At 42.7% G+C, this 23811-nt stretch overlaps 1 protein-coding gene across 7 annotated transcripts; it reads right to left on the bottom strand.

Moving 5' to 3' along the window:
* Positions 1-1174: 1174 nt before the first annotated feature.
* Positions 1175-23232, bottom strand: Gosr2 (golgi SNAP receptor complex member 2). 7 transcript variants are annotated; one of them, XR_007342724.1, is made up of 7 exons: positions 23112-23227; positions 12733-12797; positions 11195-11303; positions 10246-10378; positions 7414-7554; positions 3657-3870; positions 1175-2266 (listed from the first exon to the last, which is right to left on the bottom strand). XR_007342724.1 is itself a non-coding variant. In XM_048789808.1 (6 exons), the coding sequence occupies exons 1-6, from the start codon at positions 23138-23140 to the stop codon at positions 3709-3711; spliced, it is 636 nt and encodes a 211-aa protein (XP_048645765.1). In that variant the 5' UTR covers positions 23141-23228; the 3' UTR covers positions 1175-3708. The 7 variants fall into 7 exon arrangements, 6 of the variants coding, with proteins under 6 accessions (XP_048645765.1, XP_015351030.1, XP_048645786.1 ...); XM_048789808.1 differs by having other exon boundaries at positions 1175-3870; positions 11195-11300; positions 23112-23228; XM_015495544.2 differs by having other exon boundaries at positions 1175-3870.
* Positions 23233-23811: the final 579 nt, after the last annotated feature.

Raw genomic sequence — 23811 nt, 5'->3', positions numbered from 1 at the left:
CCACCCTCTGGTGGCAAAGTGCAGGTACAACTTTCACCCCCCACTTCAGAAGTTCCCCCAAATCGCTTTCCCCTTCCACTGGGAAAATGTTCTAGAACAAAGAATTTTCTATGTGAAGTCTAAATGGTCTGCAACAAATGCTTGACCTGCACGTAGTGTCAGCAGGTCACCTCAGATCCCACACACTTGTGGTTGATTCCTACACCCCAGCTGAGCATCTCCAAGAAGTGTGGTAGGCAAGCTGATGCAGATCTTGGGAGATGTGGGACAGCCAGACAAGGAGTCACTAAAATTCAGCCCTCTTGCTTGCACATAGGGGTAGGGTAGCAGGACGTATCTTAGAGTTTGTGAAAATTAATGGGGAGGCAGGGGGAAAAACTGTGCCTGACTTCCAGTAGGGACTATGGGGAATTCAGTGGAAGCCAGTAGCAGTAAGGCTCCAGGTTTTCCCTGAGAACAGGTGACACCCCCATCCCACCAGTCAGTAAAGGATTGTGCTGTTCTGCCAAGGCTCAGAGTCCCAAGAGGGATTCCCCAGTGCATCTGAAGGATTTTCAACTTGCATTTGAGGTTTTCTCTGTACTGACATTCCACTGATTTGACTTGTGATCCTCATTTTTTTTCACTGGTTTTTTCCGTATTCTTGTTCAACATTTGCCCCAGCAGTTCTGAGGATTACTTCACTAAGCTACATCCCCAGCCTGAGTTATTTCCTGTTTCAACTCTCTTCTGGAATAAAGGAGGCTATAAATAACTTTATTCTTGGATTTGATGGGTCTTGCTCTTCACACATGTATTCTTCGGTGCTGGGAATCAAACCCAGGGCCTCACTCATGCTAGTCAGGTGTACTACCACCGAGCTCCACCCCACCGCTCCTTCACACATGTACTCTGAGTTTACACTTTCAAATGCTATCACCTTTGATTAAGACAAAAGCCTCCTGCGAGACAGTGGTTCCAAAATACACATGTAAGAATGACCTCAGAGACTTAAAAAATGTTCTAATTCAGGTCTGGAATAGGCCCCAGGAATCTGTACTTTAAAAAAAAAGTTCCCCAACTGCTTCTGAGCCAGCCAGCCCAGTCCTAGGCCATGGAACAGTGTTTAAGAAACTGTCCTGGAACCATAAAAAAGGTTATTAGTGATAACAATGTCAAATTATTTTACAAAGTATGATTTTCTAAATAAAATAAATCTCAACTTTATTCAGCTGATGTTTCAAAAACAGAGTGGAAATTCAAACTTGCAAATCAAATCCACTTACATTCAACAGGGAAAGTGGCTTTAGTGAAAAACCCAGCATGAAATTTTCTATAAAACCAGGACTATTGTATTAATTTGATCTTGAATCTGGCTTTTCTTAAAGTGACCAGACCTGGAATAAACATCCATGTAATAAGGGTATTCAAAGTTCCTCCTGGCAACTCACCTGCTGCAAACCCCAGCAGGCAGCATAACTGCTGTACCAGGTGGCTAAGGCCACCTTTTGGAGTTTCTAGCTAGCTCCACCTAAGAATTCACCCTGACCCCACTAGAGGGCGCTCCTCCCCTAAACTGGGGAGGAGTCTAGGGTCCCCTAGACTGGGACCCTTTCCTGCACTCAGGCCACGCACTTCTTGCCCAGTAGGGCACTGGACACGAAATGGGAAGGATGGTAGTTCTGTGACAATAGCCCTCTCAGTGCCCCGGAATCACCAGACACAGAACACCATTCCCAGCCCCAGGCAGTAAAGACTCACACACCACCTCCACAACTTTTATTCCCAAGTAGGGAGAACCTGCTGCAAAGGTGAGGCATGAAGGTTTATCAAAGCCAGGAATCACTATAAAGGCAGGTGAGGAAACTGGTATTCACTACAAAAAGATGCCCTACCAGCCAACAGGGCCGGGGGTTGGAGGTGTCTGTCTCCCAGAGTTCAAGTCCAAATGGCTCAGTTGCGACTTGCACACCTTCCTCCAAAGTGTACTGTCTGGCAGAATCCTCAGGTGCCCAGGAGACAAGACAGGTCTCTGCAGCCTAATAATCCATTTTATGGACCCTCAAGAGCTCTGTGCTGAGCATGGTGAAGATTTCAAAATGCCTCCCAAAGGCAGGTTGAAGATGCTGCAGCCCCACTGTCCCTGTTTCAGGTCACTGTTTTTGCTCTGCAGGGCTGTTAAGCCTTTTCAGAAGGGGTCACAGATTCCTCCTTCCTGGAAATCTAGGGTCCCTGTTTAGCCCAGAGGGGTAGGGAGGGGTAATGGACGTCTCTTCTGATCAGAAATCTGAAATTAGTACCCAGAAAATTCATGTTAAAAATCTGTGACAATTAAGAAAATTCACCAAAGGAGGAGTTACGCTACAAATACATATGCCTGAAGAGACCAGTATTGCTACTGAAACAGGTGAGTAAGGGAGGGAAGAGACCATACACAGTAGGAGGGAAAAGAGGCACAAGACAGTTTAAGCTACAAGGAACAAAGACAAAGTGTAAGTAGAATGATCAAGGGTGGAGTTAATACTGACCAGGTTTCTAGTTCCGGGGAATTCTGAGTGTTATGTTGCCTCGCCATGAGGCTAAGCCTAGGGTTGGTAGGACAGTTGTTCTCTGACAGATGAACAACTACACTCACCAGGTCTTTCTGGTACTTTCAGAAATTTATCACATTAGATAGACTTCAAGACAGACTGGCTTTATAATGAATTCCACAATACTCCAGGTATTGTTACAGCCTTAATCCAGGGCTGGGAAGAAGGGAAAGTTTCTGGTTCCTGGAAAGTCTCACAAGAACATATAATCAGAGACATCTCCAGGGTGACCTACCCTGGCGAGGCAGGTGCTAATGTATTTCAAGGAAGAGAAGAGAGCCAAAGAATTAAGAGATGTTAGAACTAGAGACGAGACTGTAACTGACAAATAACTAACCTTTGCTCATTGCCACCTTCTTAAGACGCAAAAGCCCATCAAAGCCTGGGCAGAGGTGCCCAGCTGCAGTCTCTGAGTTTTAAGAGAGCTAACCATTCTAATACTTGAAAAAAAATTGGTGACTCGGGTCTTCAGTCTCCAGACTGAACATTCCCAGGAACACTGGCCTTCCTTCAGGAAGGACAAACGCCCAGCAACCATAGTGTGGAAAAGCTTACCCTTATCAGCAATACCTTTAATGTCTCTGCTTCTCCTAGGTTGCTGCTTCCAGGAAAGGATGATGAGTGTTAGCAGTTAGTCATCTACATGTCAGTTGCTGGGGGAGGGTGGCAGGAGCAAGAGTGTGTAAACTGATCCACTGCAACAGGTGCAGGAAAAGGCCTCTTCCCTCTCCTTTCTGCTCATGCTCCAGCCTATTCATCAGGAGCCTCAAAGGCTGCTGATGACAAGGTGTGAACAGTGTGAACAGTCCTGTGCATGAGGCTCACTGCAGAAGCCTTCTCCAGGTGCACACAGTCATGTGGACAAAGCCATCCCTTCCCTCCCCCAGTGAGAGTGAGGGTGAGAGAATCAGAACTTCTTTCACTTTCTACATACCACGCATCTTGGTGGCACTAGCTCACCAAGATGTCTCAGAAAAAAGAGCAGTTTGATCACAATTACTCCTAAGTGGTCTTCACAGTTAAGTCAGGCATACATTTCAAAAGGTGGCCTCTAGGCCCTTCTCTCTCTTACGTGCACACACTCATATTCACACAGTCTCGCAGTGGGAACAATGTCCAGCCACTGGGTGTGGCCGGCTCAAGTCAGGTACTGCACCACGAGGAACATGACTACACAGGTGAGCAGCATCCCGCCGATCATGAAGTACTTGTCCTGGAAAGCCCTCTTCTCAATGAGTCGCATCACCGTGTTAGATAAGCCCAGCATGTTGGCAATATCAAGGATCTTTTTCTGAGTCCCCTGCAGCAGACAAGAAGAGAAAGAAAACAAAGACTGACTCACTGTGCCAATGGTGGGTGATGGTTATCACGTGCTGGGGCTTTACCAATGGGTTTTCTTGGTCATGCTCTATAAAAAAACATCCACCAAAATAGACTCACTCTCCTATAGTCAATTGTTTTTGTTTTTACCAGAGTGAAAGGAGTAGAATTCATTAAGTATGAATAAAAACTGAACTCGCACAGGGGCAAGCCGGCCCTATAGGGGTTGCCCAGGTCAAATGATTTTTAATCCAGGTACCAAAGCAACATAAAGGGAAAGAAACGTCTATATCAGAAATGGTGATGAGACAACTGACTACATAACAAATTGTCATTTATATGTATCTCTCCCTAACACACACATGCATACACACACACACACACACACACACACATATCATACATATCACAGGAAGATATCTAAAAACTGGAAACAATTCAAGTACCCATCACCCACAGGATGGATACACATATCACATTTTATCTGCACAGTAGAATACTGTTCAGCAATAAAAGGTATCTAGTTGCCACCCATAACCAAACATGTAACTACATGAACCAACCTCAAAAATATCAGAGGAGGGTAGCACACATAAAATAGTAGTATGAATGGTTATATGAATTCAGTAACAGGCAAAACTAATTACAGGTGAAATAAATCAGAATGGTGGTTGCCTGGGATAGTTTGACTAGGAGGGGCAAAGGGATCTTTCAGGGGTGATAAAAACAGTCTGTAACTTGATAGGAGTACGAGCATGATGCTTTTGTCAAAATGCACTGAACTATACAAATAAGCTCTGTATGCCTCACAATATAAACTACACTTCAATAACTATTATACCTTTCAAAAAATATAAGTATTTTCAAATTTAAATATAAGTATTTTTAAATTTAAAACTCAATATATATTTTAGAGACCACATTGAAAAACTCTCCCTTGGCTCCCTACCTCCAATAATCCTTGATACTAATCTGCCCACTGTGTAGAGCAGAATCTTCAGGGATTCTACTGAGTATAATGTGTGGGTCAAAGTCCACATTTATGAGGGGTATGAAGTGGGAAAAGATGGAAATGCAGCAGACACCAACACAAAGACCAAAAGCCCCTTATATAAATGTTGCCACCAAAACAAAAGGATATTTTATTCCTAAATCAACAGCCCAAACCATCCAGCCTACCTTTCTTTCTGCTTTCTAATTTTTAAGAACGTTTATGAATTTGTTTTTTAAATATATTTTTTAAAATATTTCTCCTAGGTATAACAAGTATAAATGAATGCAGAGGCAGACCCCAAGTTACTTATATTCACAAGTCACTCATTATACTCGGACGGATGGATACGACTTACCCACATCCATTCTTTCTTTTTTCCCTTCCTGGTACTAGGGATCAAACCTAGGAGTGCTCTACCACTGTGCTACATCCCTAGTCCTTTTTATTTTTCAAGACAAGGAAGGTCTAAGTTGCAGAGGCTGGCCTTGAACTAAAAATTCTCCTGCCTCACACTCCAGTACTAGCAGATGAGATTACAGATATGTGCCATTGTGGCTCCCACTTTTTTTTTTTTAGTACCAGGGATTAAACCCCGGGGTGCTCAATCACTGAGCCACATCACCAACCCTTTTTTATACTGAGACAGGATCTTGCTAAGTTGCTTAGGGCCTCACTAAGTTGCTGAGGCTGGCTTTGAACTTGTGATCCTCCTGCCTCAGCCTCTTGAGCTGCTGGAATTACAGGCTTGCGCCATCTTTCTTAAATGAACACACATTCATAAGAGACTAAGAGAAAAGGCCAAGGAAGAAAGAGGAACAGGAGGCATCATTGACAGAAATTCAGAGCCGACATTCTGCCCACACAAGGATTAACCAGCCTTGTGAAGAGATCTCCAGGGCTGGGGTGAGGCTCAGGGCAGAGCACCTGCCTAGTGTTTAAGGCCCAGGATTCCATCCCCAGCACTGCAAAATATTTAAAAAACAAAAAAATACAGATGGAGAATGCGCACAGACTCAGGTTAAACTTGTTTGCTACTAGAGAAGACATGAAAGGTGACAGTGAAAACGAGCTTCTTGCTGAAGAGCCTGCTGAGTGCTGAAGTACAGGCTAATCAATGTGAGGTTCAAGAATCAAATTTCTAAAATCACCTAAAAGTAACTGTACCTTTCAAAAAAAAATAAGTATTTTCAAACATGAACTGGCCTTAATCGTTAGGGTGCTTCAGCCCAGTTCCTTCATGTTCTTTCCAGCATTACTTTCAAATGATTTAGGCAGAAAAGTCCCTGACAGAGGCAGGTGGAAGGAATCAAGAGGCAAAAGACAGCTACAGACTAGGTGTGCAGAGCAAAGTGAGCTAGAAACTTTGAGGTGCAACCCCCAACGCCTAGACAGGCTCCCCAGCACTTCATCACTGCAGGTGGCAGAAGGTGGGTGGGCTCCTCAGTGCCACAAGACTTCAAGGAAGCTAACCTTTGCTTTAATAATAAAGCTCTACCCCCCACTGGCTCTTCCATTAGTGTGACATGGAGTCTTGTCCTAAAAGGGCTCTACTCTTCAGCTGAGGTATGGAAAAGAGAGCAGCAGTTCTTTATAGAAAGAGTAGGCTCACCAACAAGTACCTGGTTAAATTAGTACTGAAATTGCTGCAACTGTCAGCAAGGGGGGGTGGGGAGGAATGTCTCTGGCTCACCTGACCCTCTCCCTGGTAAGGATGGAGGGGGCTGTTCAGAAATGTATAGAGTCCTGCAGAGCAGACAGGCTCCATGGGGTCCAACAAAAACTAAGATAAAGCTCACACTTTTGAGCGACAGTTTCTCACAGCTCAGTGGATGGGAGTTCTTCATTACAGGGGCCACACCCTGATAACAGGCAAAGCCCACACCCCATCAGCCATCAGGGCTGACACAGGAAAAGGGCATGACACAGAGTCTGTGTCATGTTCCTGTAAACCACTCCCAGGGGGTCAGAATCTTAATGCCAACAGGACAGGGCTTCTAGGAATCCCTACAGCTAATGAGAATGAAGAGTCACTGAGAATCCTCACTATGTGCTCTAGAAGCTTAGAAGTGATTTACTGTGAAACTATCTACTGCAGTTTTAGGCAACCCAAAGACCCACCCATGGGAATTCAGGACTGCAGTAAGACAGTGCATAGTTGAGATCCTAAGGGAAAGCCAGCTAGGGTGCAGCTTCGTCTTCATCTGAGCAGAGCAGATTCTATATCAGATCTTCTCAGCCTATTACTTGTCCCCCTGTTGTAGCAGTCAATTCCATGTAGGTTCAATAGATGGGGAAAGACCTGGATACCAAGAGAGGCCACTTTATGGCTCAGGAATTTGGTTACTCTGGTGCTTATAGAAATCCAACTCCAACAGGAAGAATCGAAAACTCAAGTGTTTTCAAATCGAAAACTCCGTGCTGTTACAATATCACAATTTGGGGACACATAATCAAAATGTAAACAGTTTCAAACTGTTGGATGAGGCCAAAACAAAAGGCCTTCTCCCTGTTCTCCAGGAGGGACCCCACCTTCAAGGTCAGTCTCTGGGCCCTCAGTCCCTCCAGAATACTGTGCCCGCCTCCAATGAGGTCATCCATGCCGTGGTGAATGTTGTGGAGGGAGGAGTTAAACTGCAGTGATTCGTCCATTGGTATGGTGGTGGCAGAGTCCTGTGAAAGAAACGCAGGCACTTGATTAACTATGCTTGCTAGTCAGCTCCAGGGGTCCCACTGCTTCTGAGTGTTCTGCCTTGCAGCCAAGGCCAAGCCAGAACAGCCAGAGGGAATGATGCAAGAATCAGAGAACCCAATGGGGAAGAAAAAGCAAAGTGTGGGAGGCCTCCGTTTACAAAGAACAAGCTTGTTTCCTCAGAACTGTCACTCTTCTGTTACCCAATTATTGCTGATTTCTGCCTCTGTATCATTTCTTAGGAAAACCTATTCCTTCAAGATCTCATTACATTTCTTGTAAAAGCTTTCTCTGACTACTAAGAAAGGTGTTCCAAAAGTCCCTGACTTGGCTTCCCCTTAATGCAGCATTAAATGTTTGCTTTTGTTCTTCAGCTATTTTATCTATAGCTTATCCCCCCTCCAATTAGATTGAGACTAAGAATCAAAGAGCCTATGCTTTTTATTGAAGGCTAATGGTGTTCAGGATGGGAATACACTCCAAAGTAGGCAAGAAAAATGCTAAAAAATGGAGAGAGGGGGAAAAAAAAAAGAATACAGGTTGAGTATTGTACCAGGTGAGTGGTCCTAATCCAAAATGCTTCTTTAGGTTTTGCAGCATTTCAGATTTTGGATTTTCAGATTAAGGATGCTCAACCTGTACTGATCAAAAGCTTTCTTACTATACAGACTCATTACTGTAAACTCACTCTATCCTCATTCTGTGCATTATTATCCTCATTTCACAGATGAAGAAACAAACTGCAGAAAGAAGAATAACTCGTCCAAGATCATACAGCTGGTAAGAAGCCAGTACGACAGGAATCCTGGTACTAAATGCAAGGCCTGCTCTCTCTCAACCACACACACAGAAGAGAGACCATGATCAATCCTTATGGCTCTCATTTCACCCTAAAAGTGGACTGTGTACAGAAGCAAGTCATCACCATGTGACAATGTTCTCTTCTCCTTCCCAACTTCTGACTTGCCCAAACTCCTGCCAAGCAATGCTGTTTTGACCATCTACACCTCAGTTCCTGATGGTAAAGAGATTAAGCCTTCTTTTCTCTGCTCCACAAGTTCAGAACCATCTCTCACATGCAAATTTTCAATAACTCCTCCAGGAGTGGCACAGCTGAAGGAATCATTTTATTAGTTTTCTCACAGTTAGCTCTCAGCACCTTAGTGTTCTACACAGAGCTAATGCTCTGGGTCAAAGGACTCCAGTGTTTGGAAAAAAATATCAATAAGCTGGGTGCAGTGGCACATACCTATAATCCCAGCAGGTCAAGACGCTGAGGCAGGAGGATTGCAAGTCTGAGGCCAGCCTCAGCAACTTACTGAGACTATCTCAAAATAAACAAATAAATAAATAAGAAAGAAACAAAGGGCTGCGGACATAGTTCAGTGGTAAAGTGTACTTGGGTTCAATCCCCAGTACTGCCCCCCACCAAAAAAAAAAAAAAAAATCAATGACAGACTTCTCTTCATTTACTTGATAAGAATTCATTGAATGCCTTTTATGTGCAAATCTTTCTTACCTTCCTACCAGAAAAGTATCACTGATAGGTCATTATCTCCCAGGCACACGTATTATAGCTCCAGATGGCAATGTGACCAAGAAGAAGTTTCCTTTGGCAAGTCAATGTTTACTAAGGGCCTACTGTATGCACAGTCACATCAGGCTGGTAAGTAACAAAATAATCCTGAGAGATATCCCTAGCCTAAAACATGCCTGATGCAATACCATAACTATCAAAAGCCCACACAACAACATTTAATGTGTCTTTATAGAGCATTACATTTTTGAACTGTTGGTCATTCTGACCTGACTGCTTATCCTGGAGAAATAACACTTGTGGAGGCACATTCTGACGCACTGAAGGAAATTTCCTGCAATGCATGGATGGAGCAGTAAGAGTTTAACATCTGCAAAGCAGGAAATGATGTGGATTCCAGTAACAGGCTTAGGAAGCTGACACCTCTCTAGAAAATAAACCCCTCTAATAAGGAACAAAATATAAAAACCCCAGACCCACCTCATTTGGTGAAACATGTTATGCAGGTCACAGAAAAGGCCAGTTATGTTCTGCAAACATGTGCAGGGACTGATCCTATCAAGACTAAAGGACAGGGACAACAGTGTCTAAGAAATGAAATATGCAAACCATCAGGCCATTTTCAGACTCGAGCCAAGCAGTCCATCCAACACTAAACATCTGTTAACAAATTCCTCTAAATTGCTGTTCCGACTACAGGCAAAAACATTTTAATGCATCTGACACTGGAACCACACACATACACAGCATAACAACAACTGCCTGGAGGCAGCTTTGAAATGCTGCCTTTTCTACCAGTGGCCTTAGTTCTAATCATCTGTCTCTATCTGATGACAAAAACATTTCGACCATGTGAACTTTCACCTCTGTGCACTGGACAGCTGAACCAGGTAATTTTCACCTCTGCCCATCCCTCAATTTAACTGCTTCCTCTTCAGGTTTCTGATTGGAAAAAAAGAAATTCCAGTCTAGATTTAGTATCAGTGGCAATACACAAAGTCCCCTGTCATTTCCAGTTGGTCTCCTCCATGTCAGTCTGTTTTAGATGTCCTCCTACAAAGATAAAGCTCAGCGACCTGAGCTCAGCCCCAGCAATCTGTTGAGCACCTGCCGACCCCCTCGGAGCCTGGCTTACATTAGTGGTGAAGGTACGAGACAGAAGCTCCTCTCGCTGTCTCTCCTGCTGCTCCCTGGCATAGCGTCGGTGCTGGAAGTTTCTGAGAGCAGTCTGCAGGTGCTGGACATCATACTTTAACTGGTCAACTCGACTGGAATCAATGAAGAGAGAGATTAAATTCTAGGAACCCAGTGCAGCACAATTTGAGGCAGCCAGGCCTTGTATTCAGGACAGAGGACATTTCCTTACTTTTCCCTACACCACCCCCTGAAATGTGATGTGAATCAATGATGTTGAAAGTAAAGAAGAGGCTTGAAGTTAAAGTGGGTGCTCACACACAAGATTCACCTGCTGGTTTCTGATTCTGGATGCATGATAGGGAACAGGTGACAGGAAGCAGGTTTGATGACCCCTTCCTGACCTTCTATGGATTATATCGCTCTCCTGGAAGAAGCCCAAGGGCATCTTTGAGGCAAAGCATCAATGAAGTTTCATAAAAGTTTTAGGAGCAAGCAGGGGCTGGGTGAAGGCGTTGAGGGTGGTTTCATTTTAATTTCATGGTGGAGTATCAAACGTTAGATCAGTATTTCATTATAAACAAGACTGATTGAAGTAAGAGCATGATTTCATTTCAAACAAGAATCCAGTGGGAATCAAAGAGCAGAGCCAAACTCCCTGACAATATCAGGCTTCAAGTGGTTAGAGGTCTCATCAGAAAACAGAACTGGAGGCAAAATTCCAAAACACCACCAAGGAGGTACTATATTTCAAGAGACCTTACAAGAGACCTCACAGGCTTTGACTATGAAGGGATAATACTCAAGAACTGTGCCTGTTGGGGGAATTTATCTTTGCACTTAGTTTTTCAACATGTTCATGTATTTTCAGAATATTCTACCACCTCCCTGGAAGGAAGGCCTTCCCTGGTAGCCTGGGGATAAGGGCAGTGTCAGAGGTCAGCACTTACAGTTTGGCATTCTGTCTTTTGTTAGGGGGTTCCTTGCTGGACAAAATCTCCAAACGTTCTAGATGGCTGAATATCTGGTCTATGCTTGCTTGGATTTCATTTTCTACTACTGCACAAAAGAGAAAAAAAGAATAAATGCTGGAAAAGATAGTGAACTTAAATTAGAATGATAAACCAAACATATTTTCCCCATATCCAATAAACTAATAATGTATTTCAAAAGGAGACGAATGTATACACAAATGAATAATGGAAGAAAATCCAAGATATGCTAAAAGCATTGTTTCAAACACACACACACACACCTGTTAATGCCATAACAATGACACTTTTTAAAAACTAAAGGTAGATCTATAGAGATATACTTTTAGAAAATAAAACATTAAAAGGTTGTTCAAATAAATATTTTAAGCTAAGTTTTCTTATGTAGGTCTCTTTTCCTTTGAGATAGGTCTCAGATATAAAAAAATACCTAGTAAAAAGAATGCCAATTTTACAGTAATAAAGTTAAAAAAAGGCACAAAGGAAAGAGAAGATTAGTATGGAAACATAAGGAGAAGAGTTCCCTTAAGGCTTTCTGTAAGAATGGGTGGGCTGAGCTATACCGAAGCCCCCAAAATAGATCAAATATCAACAGGAAAGGCCTAGGAAAGAATCCAGAGGTAAAAAGATATGAAAAGTAGAGTTATTTTCCTTATCTCTTTTGATAAAGACAGTCAAAATGACCTCTTTTCCATTTCTAATCATGTAACAATGAGATTGCTGGGAAGGCAAACAAAGTCTAGTGGACAGAAACCGAACTATGCACACTCACAAAAAAAGTACAGGCTCCTTGCCCCACCAAGAAGCGTCAGCAGGGGCACTGACTGCCCCTTCCTAGGTCTTTGCGAATGCAGCAAACACGAACAGTTGAAATTAAGATGCTGTGGGGCACAGAGCCAAGAGAAAAGGTGCTCCGAGCTGTGGCAGAGACCGAGACATGGCATGGCAAGAGCCAGGCAGTGAGGTGACAGGAGCTTCTGCAGAAGTGTCTGCATGTTGACCCAGAAAAGGGGCCCTTTCTTGGAACAGAATAAAGCCAAATAACAAAACCCAGCAAGTTTCTCAAAGGAAACAACGGTGTGGGAACTAAACTAATTAATATTGCTATTCGTTTCTGAATAATCCTCCTAAAAAGCCAGAGTTCTCAGCTTAGAAGAAATGGCCAATCCCAGTTAAACATCTCTGAATTTTTAAGGAGTGCATTCCTCTAAGGACTAGGTAATTAGATTAAGACAGATGGGGGGAAAGAACTTCCATTCCCATAGGGCCATGTCAGGTTGAGTGGAGGGGTAATGGGGGATAAGACTTGTGGGATTCCAAAGGGCACAATCAAGGAAATCAGTGACTTTGCCATAGGGTTTTTTTGTCTACCCTAACAACAAAATTCATTCCACACTGAATCATTAAGCCCTGAGGCAGAACGCAGTCAGGAAACCCAGCCCATTAGCACCGTGTCATCAGAGAAAGGACTCTGGTCTCCATAGTTAATTACTCACAGTGCAGAGACTGCTTGTCTGCCGTCTCCAGGCGTCCCATGTGAGACTGGATCTCGTGGACCTGCCTATCAAAGGAAGAGGGAGGAAATGAGTGAGACAGGAATAATCAACAGCACTTCAGTGAAGAAAGACAATTTTTCTGATGCCAACATGTAACTGATTTAAACTGACAGCACCGCTGAACTGAAAAATTTGTATGTGATGCTTTGGGCCACATGTTTCTAATAGCCAAACACTAATATTAATAATACTGATAGGCAGCATTTAGTGAGTGCATACTGTATCCAAGACACACTGCTAAGTCAATAACCCTGTGAAGAAAGTACTATCATTGTCCTCATTTTATAAATAAGATGACTGAAACCAGAAAGGTTATGTAACTTGTTCGAGGTCACACAGCAAGTGATAAACTCAGAGATCCAACCAATCCCACTATCTGCTCTATGACCTAATGTGCTGAGCGCTGGTGTGTACTAACAAGAGTCAAAGGGCAAGAGAGATAGAATCCCTGTCCTTGAGAAACACTGTAATTAGGAATGACAGGCCAGATAGACATGAAAAAGCTCTGAGAAGATTTACAAGAAAACCAACACACATAAATGTAAACAAACAGAAAGTTGAGGAGCTTTGCACAGTGGTGTAAAGCAAAAGCAAATAGAAGGGCTGAGGCTGAGAAAGTGTAAGCTGGGAACTTTTGTGAATGAAAGAGTTCAGAGCAGCACTTTAAAGAAAGACATGATTTAGTGAAGGGAGATATTAAGAAAATGATATGCCAAAATGCACACAAGGCATGCTGTGTGGGTCACTAGCAGGGTGGCCTACTTGAAGGAGAGTTGGTCGTGGAGGAGGATGAGGAAACCATGCAGAGGAAGGCCTGAAAGACAGGATCTCCTGTTTGGTAAACATCCTTCCCTGGCAATAGGAAGAGAGACTACCATCTGATTTGGAAATGCAACAGGATCCCAGATACCAGGCACCAGAGCACTCTGGAGGCTTTTCAGAACTTGGCCAAGGTCAACCTCAGAACACTTCTTAGTAGTCCCCCATCATCAGTCCCTGAAATATTACTTATGCTAGCCCCCATAGCCACCTCCTGGAGCTTACAGTCTCTTCATATTGAAGCCCAAGTGAAAATGGCCTCATCCCCAGGCCTGAAGGAAAAGGTCACTAATCTTCCTTCATGGTGAGAACAATTGACTGTTACCCTAAATTTACCAATAACAGTCAGCCAGGAGCTCAACTTTGGTTTAAGCTTGCATCCAGTTTTTCTGGGGCCTCCTTGTGGCTTCTAAACATAACTCAGGACACCAGAAGCTAGGCCACCTGTCTAAGAACTTCCAGAGTGTTCCTAGGCAAGACTGCAGCTAGAAATCACTACTAGAGTCTGCAACCAGACAGCTGCTTCAGTAAGGTAAGTCCAGGATATTTTGGAATGAGGGGATGTGGAGGTATGGAGGCTGATACAGAAATGCAGTTTGACCACGTGGAATCACCATGTGGAACATCTGGATCAGGGTAACTAAGAAAATGGCAACAGAAGACAGCAGAATTAGGACTTTACTGAAGGCCTGGATGTAGGCAGGTAAATTTTCAAGGGTGCCTTAATAAAGCAAATCAGAAAGTTTTCAGCATTATCAGCAGGAACAACAACATAAAAATACAAAAAACTGGGACAGGAGCAAAAACCAGCCAAGATGACTCTGAAGACATGTGGAGGGACAACCTATCACTCCTGTTATTAAGACCTATTATAGCCGGGCGACATGGTGCACACCTGTAATCCTCGGGGCTCTGAGGCAAGAGGATCATGAGTTCAAAGGCAAGGCATTATGCAACTCAGTGAGACCCTGTCTCTAAATAAAATACAAACTAGGGCTGGGGATGTGGCTCAGTGGTCAAGTGCCCCTGAGTTCAATCCCTGGTACTCACCCAAAGAGACTTATTACAGAGCCATAATAATTAAAATATGGTAGCAGTGCAGGGTCATATGGACAAAGATAGACAAACCCTAACCTTGCCCTAAGAGGAAATGGTCCCACGTATTTGGGAAGTTGGTGACATAAATCAGTTGAAAAATAATGGACTACAATACATGCTGAAAACTCAATTTATTATCCATATAGAAAAAAAGACACTTTATGAAACACACACAAAAACTCAAGGTGGCTTAACACCTAAATATAAAAAGCAAGGCTTTCAAACTTTCTGAAGAAAATACAGGCATACATAAATGCCTCAGGTTAAAGAAGGATTTTTAATGACAAAACCCAAAAATCACCTCAAAGGAGAAGACTGGAAATTTTGACATTAAAATGAAACAACTTCTTTATACCGAAAGCACCACAAAGAACAATTTAAAGGCCAGGCATGATGGTGCACACCTATAATCCCAGTGGCTCAGGAGGCTAAAGGCAAGAGGATGATAATATGTTCAAGGCCAGCTTCAGCAATTTAATGAGACCCTAACAACTTAGTGAGACCCTGTTTCAAAATTTAAAAAAATAAAAAGGACTAGGGATGTGGCTCAGTGGCATCCCAGTCACTCTTTAGTACCCCCCCAAAAAAATTAAAAGACGGCAGACTGGAAGATAGCTGCAGTAGATAACAAAGGATCAATGTCCAGAATACATAAAGAATTGCTCCAAATCAACAGGAAAAGCCAAACAAAGAAATTTTTTAATAGCAAAGGGTAAATGAAAGAAAAGGAAAGCCATATGGCCAATAACTCTATGAAGAGATGCTAGACATTACTAGTAACTCAGGAAAACATGTCAAAAACAATGCTCCTCTCAGACTGACAAGTAGTTTAAAGTGTGGGAACATACAACTGACATGGATGTGGGGAACTAGAACTCTCATACATGGCTGGTAGGATTATGAACTGGTAGAACACTTTCATGGCTTTCTGACAACATCTAGTAGAATCAGTAGACATCTACTCTATGACCTCACATTCTACTTCTAGCAATATGTCCGATGCCAGAGAGATCTGGCATACAATGAGGAGGCATTTGCAACAGCTGTTCATCCAGGCCCATAACCCACCATGAATAATTCTAAAATTCAAAATGTTCTCAAATTCCTAATTTTTTATAAGTCTATAGCAAATTAATTCAGTGGTGAAAAATGATCAGACATGAATCTAAGGTCTTTGTTTATTCCACAAAGTGTGAAATTTTACAGCAGTTTTTCATGTATCCTGTGGNTGTGTCAGGCATAATGCAAGGGCTGGGACACAAAGATACGTGAGATACTATCTTTCTGCAAAAGTTTAATATACTGGAAGGGAAATTACTTTCTTATTTTTTTCTTTGTTCTTTTTAGTTATATAGGCCAGTAGAGTGTATTTTGACATATTATACATATATGGAGTATAACTTATTCTAATTAGGATCCCATTCTTGTGGTTGCACATGATGTGGTGTTTCATTGGTCATGTATTCATATATGAACATAGGAAAATTATGTCCTACTCATTCTACTGTCTTTCTTATTCCCATCCCCCTTTCCTTTATTCCCTTGTATCCATTCCACTGAACTTCTAAATTCTTCTCTTCCCATCTTATTGTGTGTTAGCATCCACATATCAAAGAGAACATTTGGCCTTTGTTTTTTTTTTTGGGGGGGTGGCTTATTTCACTTAGCATGATAATCTCCAGATCCATCCATTTACGGACAAAAGTCATAAAAAGACTCTGTTTTATGGCTGAGTAATATTCCATTGTGTATATATGCCACATTTTCTTTATCCATTCATCTGTTGAAGGGCACCTAGGTTTGTTCCATAGCTTAGCTATTGTGAATTAACTGTTGTAAACATTGATGTGGCTGCATCACTGTAGTATGCTGATTTTATTGGGTATATACTGAGGAGTAGGATAACTGGATCAAATGGTGGTTCCATTCCAAGTTTTCTGAGGAATCATGGAAGGGAAATTTCTATACAGATAATTAGAATGCTCTGTGGTGAGTGTGAATCAAGGGTAATTGGGAACTATGGGGTGATTGAGAGGGGATACTTAGCATAGCTTGGGGATTCAGAGGACTTGAAAGATGAAGTGATACCTGAACTGAGTCTTGAAAGATAAACCCAGTGAGGAGATCATGGTGCACAGAGAAACTACAGGTAAGTAGTTTTTTTTTTTATATTACTAATATAATGCACAAAATGGCAAAGGATGAGACCAGAAAGATAGACTGTGATCAAGTCAGTCTAAGGAGCTTGGACTTCATTTTGTAGGTGGCAAGGAGCCTTTGGAGGATTTCAACCTTGAGAGTCACTTGAGCAAATTTGCATTTTACACGGATCACTCCATCTGCAGTCTAATGGGCAGGAGGAGGGAGATTGACTGAAGGATTATTTGTTAGTACTTCATTGGTAAAGGATCCTCTGGGAAATATCTGTCTGTCTGTCTGTCTATCTATCTATCTTAGCAGGATTGTTAGGGTTTGTCAAGCCCCAGACAAAATGTTAATGGACCCTGTCTATATAAGCAATTTGATTTAAAACTGTGTTACAAAATTCATGGACTCCTATAAGAACAGTGATTTATCAATGAAGATTGAGAATACTTGACAGAGGAGAGGTACTTCCATATTTGTTTATTGTCCAATAAGTGCATGTGAAGATCCCTTTACAATGTTCATGAACCCTGGCTCCCTGTGTGGGTTCAGGAACTCTCTCTTCACATTCATTGTCAAGCATGCTCTTGCTGGCTGGGTTCTGGCTACTATAAGAAAAAGCGAACAATGCTGTTTTTATTCACAGTGCCGTGGCTCTTCAGAACCTGCTCATTTTGTCTGTATAGCTCTTCTTGTCCCTCCATTTCCTCTTGTCATCTATTTAGTGCTTATTTCATTGAGACTCATGATGTTTCATCATCCTTCATTCTGCCCATGGATACTGGCTTTCAGTGACTCTAAGTTTGTTACCATGCCTCATCAATGATAACACTAAATGGCAAGATTTGTTTAGAGTATGAAGGAAACCATGAATAACAACTCATTGTAAGTGTACCTGTGTTGTTGTATACTGTAGATGTACAGCAATGTATCATCCAAATATGTCTTCTCTTGAATTCTTTAGGCCTAAGGACTGTATTCCTAGAATGTGATCTTTTCCACTGTTGACTGCACTCCTGACACTGAATCCAGTTGTCAGTGGGAGTGGAGATGGGCTAGAGTCCATGGGTGGAGCTAAAGAATGTCTGACCCACACCTAACACAGCTTGAGATTAACCCAGTAGCTTGTGAGGTCACGACATTGACCAGAGAAAAGAGTCAACATTGATTGGAAAAGCTGCTGGCATTACAAATTTCCAATCTCAAATGGGAAAAAAAAAGACATGGCATTCCCTGGAAGACTGCCTGACACACGGTTGCAAAGCCCGAAGAGAGGGTGGGGTGGAGGTCGGGGCTCTTCACAGGATAAAGGACGCTGCCACTCTCACTATTCTGGCATGCTGTAGACCAGAGGCAGCACTGTGGTCATAACCCAGATTGGTGAGAACCATGGCATTGACCCAGGCAGATGATTCAACCCCAAGGGTCGATGGCAGACTGGTAGCAACCCATTCCTGAACTCCTGTATCCAAGGTGAATGGGAATCATCCATATTTAACAAGTCAGTACCATTTAATGGCTAATATTGTGCAATGCCACAGAAGAAGCACGGTGCTGTCCAGCACAAGCAATCTGCTTGTCAGCTTGCCCTGGACAACCTGATAGGCATGAACCCTGAAGCTCTTCAAGGCATCTGGTCAACCCCATAGATGCTGTGGCAGGTCAAAGAGTACCTTGAAGAGAAACAGACCAGGATTATCCCAGCCACTGAAGGACTTGGAAAATTTTCAACATTAGCACTCCAAAGTATGAGGTCCCCCAAGGAGTGGGGCTAGGATGTGGGCCAGTGACCTTGCCTATCTAGGTCTCAGGAAAAATAGTGTTATAAAATATGGTTTCATATTCTTTTCTACTGCTCCCACTGAGAGACAGAGTTCAGTTCCATTCCCTTGAAATCTGAGCTGGATTTGTGACCTGCTTGACCAATACAGAAAACAGAGTGATCCTGTTTTCTCCTGAGCCATTGCCCTTAGTGACTGTCCCGCCTGTTCCAGTGCACATGCGCCACCTTGCATAATTGGTGCCCGCTCTGAATTACTTCTTGCTTCCCCTACTAAACCATAAAGCTGGTTGAGAAGCCCTCATTGTTCCTCAGGTCTCCCTCCACTTCCCATGAATCCTCTTCAGTGTTGCCCAGTGCTAAAACACAATTTGATGTCTCATACATGGTAAGCCTTCCCATAGCTCCCTAGTGCCTCCAGAGTACAGTGAGACCTCCTTATCTCAGCAGACTGGCCTCATCCCTGGTCATCCTCCCCTCCCACCCATGCTAACTAGAGCAGCTGCATATCTACTCACCAGGGCCTTCTTCTGGCTTTTGCATATACTGTTCCCTGTGCTTTGCACACCCTTCCCTGTGCCTCAGGCCTAACCAATTCCCATTGGTTCTTCAAGTCTTAGCTCTTCCAGTCTGGATTCCCCTCCTTGGGGAGTGCCTTCGACACCCATTCTGAGTAGAACTTTCCCCTCCCCGTCTCCCTTTGCCCCTGCCACTCATTACAGGCCTCCCAACTCTGTCTTTCATTCTACACAGCTCAGGACCTGGTGTGTTTTTAAATATCTGTTGCCCTGAAGTGGATTCTATGTGACACGCTTGGAAGGAGAGGAGGTCCAAGGGAGGCAGAGGTGGCATGAAGTGGNGCTTTGAATGAATTAGAGAAGATACAGCCTACATGATTCCAATCTCTAGATTCATTCCATGCTAAGAAATAAATGCAAAACAACAACAACAAAATAATAACACAAATCCGACAGGCATGGTGGGAACTACAATATGATAAGTGGAAAATCTGTTTTAAACTAAACTGGGAATTCAGATAATACACGATAAAGAATAGATGACACATAAGTATGACCTGAGAGGGTAGATATGAGAAAAAAGAAGTTTAAGCCCTGTTTAGCATGGGGTCCACAACAGGCTTGGGTGATAATAATAACCAAGCAAAGACCTAGAAGAAAGTAAGCAAGGGGCACTGTTGCTGCTTAAAAAAATAAAACATAAAAAGGTTTACAAAGGATGTAGGAAGGGTTTTAAATGAAACCAGTCTTCCACAAAATGATCCACCACACAGAGCCACTTTGCAAGCATGCTGCCTCCCACCAATACCAGCAGAAAACAGGGTTCGGGAGTTAAAGGATCTGGGTTAAAGGTCTAGTTTCACTATGTACAAGCTCAGGGACAAAGTCATTTAATTTCTAGGTGTCTCAGTCTCAACTATAAAGTAGGGATACTAATAGTAATGATTATCCAAAGGATTATAGAACCCAACGCAATATGAAAATGCTATACAACATACACAGCCTTGCGTAACGCGTTTTTTATTTTATTTTACTTAAAGTAATGGGAACCACCTAGTCATTTTTAATTCCACAACTCCATCTACTGTCTTTACATCATGAGAATGCAAAATTGAAAAGAAAAAAAATGCTTTTGAGATATGTAAAAATTCTTAAACCCAGGTGCTCATCAAAATCACTTTGAAGGGGCTGGGGTTGTGACTCAGTGGTAGAGTACTTGCTCATATGCGTGAGGCACTGGGTTCCATTCTCAGCACTGTATTAAAATAAATGAATAAAATAAAGGTCCATCAATGTCTAAAATAAAGATTTTTTTAAAAAATCACTTGGAAAACTTATTTGATCAGAGCTTCTCATGCCTCAGACCTACAGGAGGATGATCTGAACTACACAGGGGACAAACATGGGCACTGTTACAACCACTGGAATCTCAAAAACCCGGCCACTAGCCCTATATAAAGTTAGCCTTTATGAAATATTATTTAAGTGTACAATATTTATTGTTTTTTAATCTCTTTTTTTCATTCATTCATTGTTCAGATAGTTCAGTTTTCAAGATAAAGTGCTGATTTATGCACATGACAAGAGATAAATCACAAATGGGGTTCAAAGTTCCAGAAAAATTAATGTTGTTACTATTGTGTCAATTCAGCAACTAGCATATTATTAACTTTAAAGCACTGTAAAGCCCACTGAAACTTGCTACTGTAAAAGATCTGCCCTTTCTTAGTAACACAAACATAATTTTGTTTCATTCTTTTTTTTTTTTTTGGTGCTGGAGATTCAGCCAAGGGGAACTTTGCCACTGAACTATATCCTGACCTAGAATCTGCAATCCTCCTGCCTCAGCCCCGAGAGTTGCTGGGATCATAGGCATGTGCTGCCACTCAGCCCAGCTGTTTTATTCCTTTTCTAAATGACTCACAGGGTAATTTTTTAAAGTTCCTTCCTACAATTTTTATTTAAGAATAAGGTTCCCCAGGGCAAATGCAAATTCTGTCATTACAAAGTAGTTTCTGTATTTTCCTCCACCCAAATCAAACATTTCATTGCCAAAGTAAAGTGCAAGAAACCCATAAAATTGGAAAATAAAGGGCTAGCCAGGCACAGTGGTGCACTCCTGTAATCTCAGCTACTTGGAAGCTGAGGACAGCCTGGGCAACTTAGCACTTGTCACAAAATAAAAAATAAAAAGGATTGATGGCTCAGTGATAAGAATTCTCTTAAAGAAGAATGAAATTATGGCACTTGCTGGTAAATGGTTGGAACTGAAGAATATTATGCTAAGTGAAATAAGCCAATCTCAAAAAACCAAAGGCCAGATGTTTTCTCTGATATGCAGATGCTAATTCATAATGGGGGGGTAAAGATAGAGATATTTTGGACTACACAGAGAAGAGTGAGGGGAAGGAAGGGGGCATGGGGGTCAGAAAGATAGTAGAATGAATCAGACATTATTACCCTATGTGCATACATGATTACATAAACTGTGTAACTCTACATAATGTACAACCAGACAAATGAGAAGTCATATTACATTCATATATGATGTGTCAAAATGCACTGTCATGTATAACAAATAAAAATATATATTAAAAAAAGAATACCCCTGAGTTTAATTCCCAGCACTAAAAGAGAGAAAGAGAGAGCGAGTGAGCGAGCACACACACAAAGCATGAAGAGTAAGAGAATCATCATCCTCTTATTCCTAATGCTTAAGCTTGTTGTGAATTCTCCTTAGTGAATTTTATTTCATTTCCAGGCCTAGCGAGTGTGATTTTAAATGTTTCCACTACATCAAAATGATAGCATATATCTGAAAGTTCTTAAAATAGGATAGGTATAGGTATACATCTCAAAAAATTGAAAATGGACGAAAATAGATACTTTAACACTAATAATAACATCATTCTCAATAGCCAAAGGTGGAGTGTCCATCAATGGATAAACAGACAACAAAATGCCATCCCTAACATATAATGAAATATTATTCAGTCACAAAAAGGAATGAAATTCTGATACGTGCTACAATATTGAACCTTGAAAAACATGCCACCAGAAATAAGCCAGGCCCCCCCCCAAAAAAAAAAGAGAGAGAGAGAGAGAAATTGTATGATTTCACTTCAGAAAATAGAATCAAATTTACTTGAGGCTCTGGATAGGAGGAATAGGGAGTTACTACTAAGTAGGTACTGAGTTTCTGTTTAGGTTGGTGAAAAAGTTCTGGAAATGTATAGTGGTGGTGTAATTCTGTACTTAATATCACAGAATCATACGCTTAAAAAGAGTTAACATGGGAAATTTTGTTACGTATATTTTACAAAAGAAAACTAAACATATTTTTTTTTAATAGAATAGGTATGGTTCCACATCACCATACTCAACTACTTCCAACAATGCAGGGCAATATGACTAAAGGACACACCGAGGAATTTTAGCTATGAGAAACTAAGTCAATTATATTTCTTAAAGGTAAGCTGTAATCAGATATGACTGACAAACACTGTGAATGCTACCTGTATGGTAATTTCTTTATATTAAAAAACTTAATCAAAATCAGAATAAAAATAACTTTTCATTATTCCCCTGACTCTTCGCCTTCACCACGGTTTAGTTAACTCCTAGGGGCGAGGAGCCGCGTCTGCTCCGTTCTCCCCCAAACTCTACCAACCCGAAGCACCGAGTTGCCAGGTGCTGGAGGAAGTACTACGACCTGCAAGTGCTACTACCCCTTCGCCCAGTCCACTCGACAGGCAGTCACAGCTTGCAGACCCCAGAGGTCCTTCGGCCCAACGTCTCCGGAGCCCCAGGCTGAGCGGGCATCCCGCCAGGGGTTGAGAACTTCCGAGCGTTCCCGGCGGAAGGGCTCGGCCTGTACACGGGTGTCCGCCCGAGACCCCAGCCCCAGGGGCCGGCCTCGCCTGGCCTAGCCTCCGCCCGCTCCCCGACGCTGCCCTCACTTGTGCGTTTGTTGGTACAGTGGCTCCATGTCGCCGGCCCTACCGGCCCGGGCTCTGGCTTCCTCAGAACACGTCCTCAAAGCTTCCCTTCCGGCTTCCGGCTTCCGGCTTCCTGTTTCCGGTCGCAGGACCCACCCCGCCTCTCCCCTCTGGTTAGGGCGCCCTTGATCGCGCCTCACTGACTGAGGTTGTGGGATGGAGGAGAACGAGAAACAACCGCAAGGGAGGAAAGAACACATGTAGCTACAGGCCGAGGGGGTGAAGGTTTTTGCCGAGGTCCAGCTGCAGGATTGAGTCAGGTTTTGGAAAGGACAGCCGCGGAGTGAGGTCCTGGAGTGAGGTCCTCAAAGCAAGGCTGCAGACGCGGCTCTTGACTGCGGTTTTCGGATTGTCTTCTCTGACCCTGCGATTGCGGATCTTCACCGGGTTCTCTGGCTCATTCTTCCCCTGTATTGAATTTGTCCGCTCAGTCGCACGCCCATCTCCCTCCTCCCCTTCCCATTTATCCAACCAATAAACCCGCATTGATTGGAACCCGCATTATCTGGTGTCATGGGTGGTAACGGGGAAAATCCGAGTTCCTCCGGCCCTCAAAGAGGTCGCCGTCTAGGAAAGGAGATAAGATATGTATACGAATAAACAGTCTAAAAGGTAGAAAATCCGGAGAAAGCCCAAGAAAATTGGCTGAGCTAGGGTTGTG

This window comes from Marmota marmota, unplaced genomic scaffold, assembly GCF_001458135.2.
Source record: "Marmota marmota marmota unplaced genomic scaffold, marMar, whole genome shotgun sequence".
In the NCBI taxonomy this organism is placed as follows: domain Eukaryota; kingdom Metazoa; phylum Chordata; class Mammalia; order Rodentia; family Sciuridae; genus Marmota; species Marmota marmota.
The sequence above is the reverse complement of the archived record's forward strand: the minus strand, read 5'-3'. Positions and strand labels throughout refer to the sequence as shown.

What these genes read in the sequence shown, in the direction of transcription:
- Gosr2 (XM_015495544.2), bottom strand. Translation starts at nt 23,140, where the DNA reads ATGGAGCCACTGTACCAACAAACGCACAA. An exon ending in AGACAAGCAGTCTCTGCACT is followed by an intron (nt 11,304 to 12,732) that starts GTGAGTAATTAA and finishes TCTTTTGTGCAG; the next exon opens with TAGTAGAAAATGAAATCCAA. An exon ending in CCCAGAGACTGACCTTGAAG is followed by an intron (nt 3,871 to 7,413) that starts GTGGGGTCCCTC and finishes TGTCTGCTGCAG; the next exon opens with GGGACTCAGAAAAAGATCCT.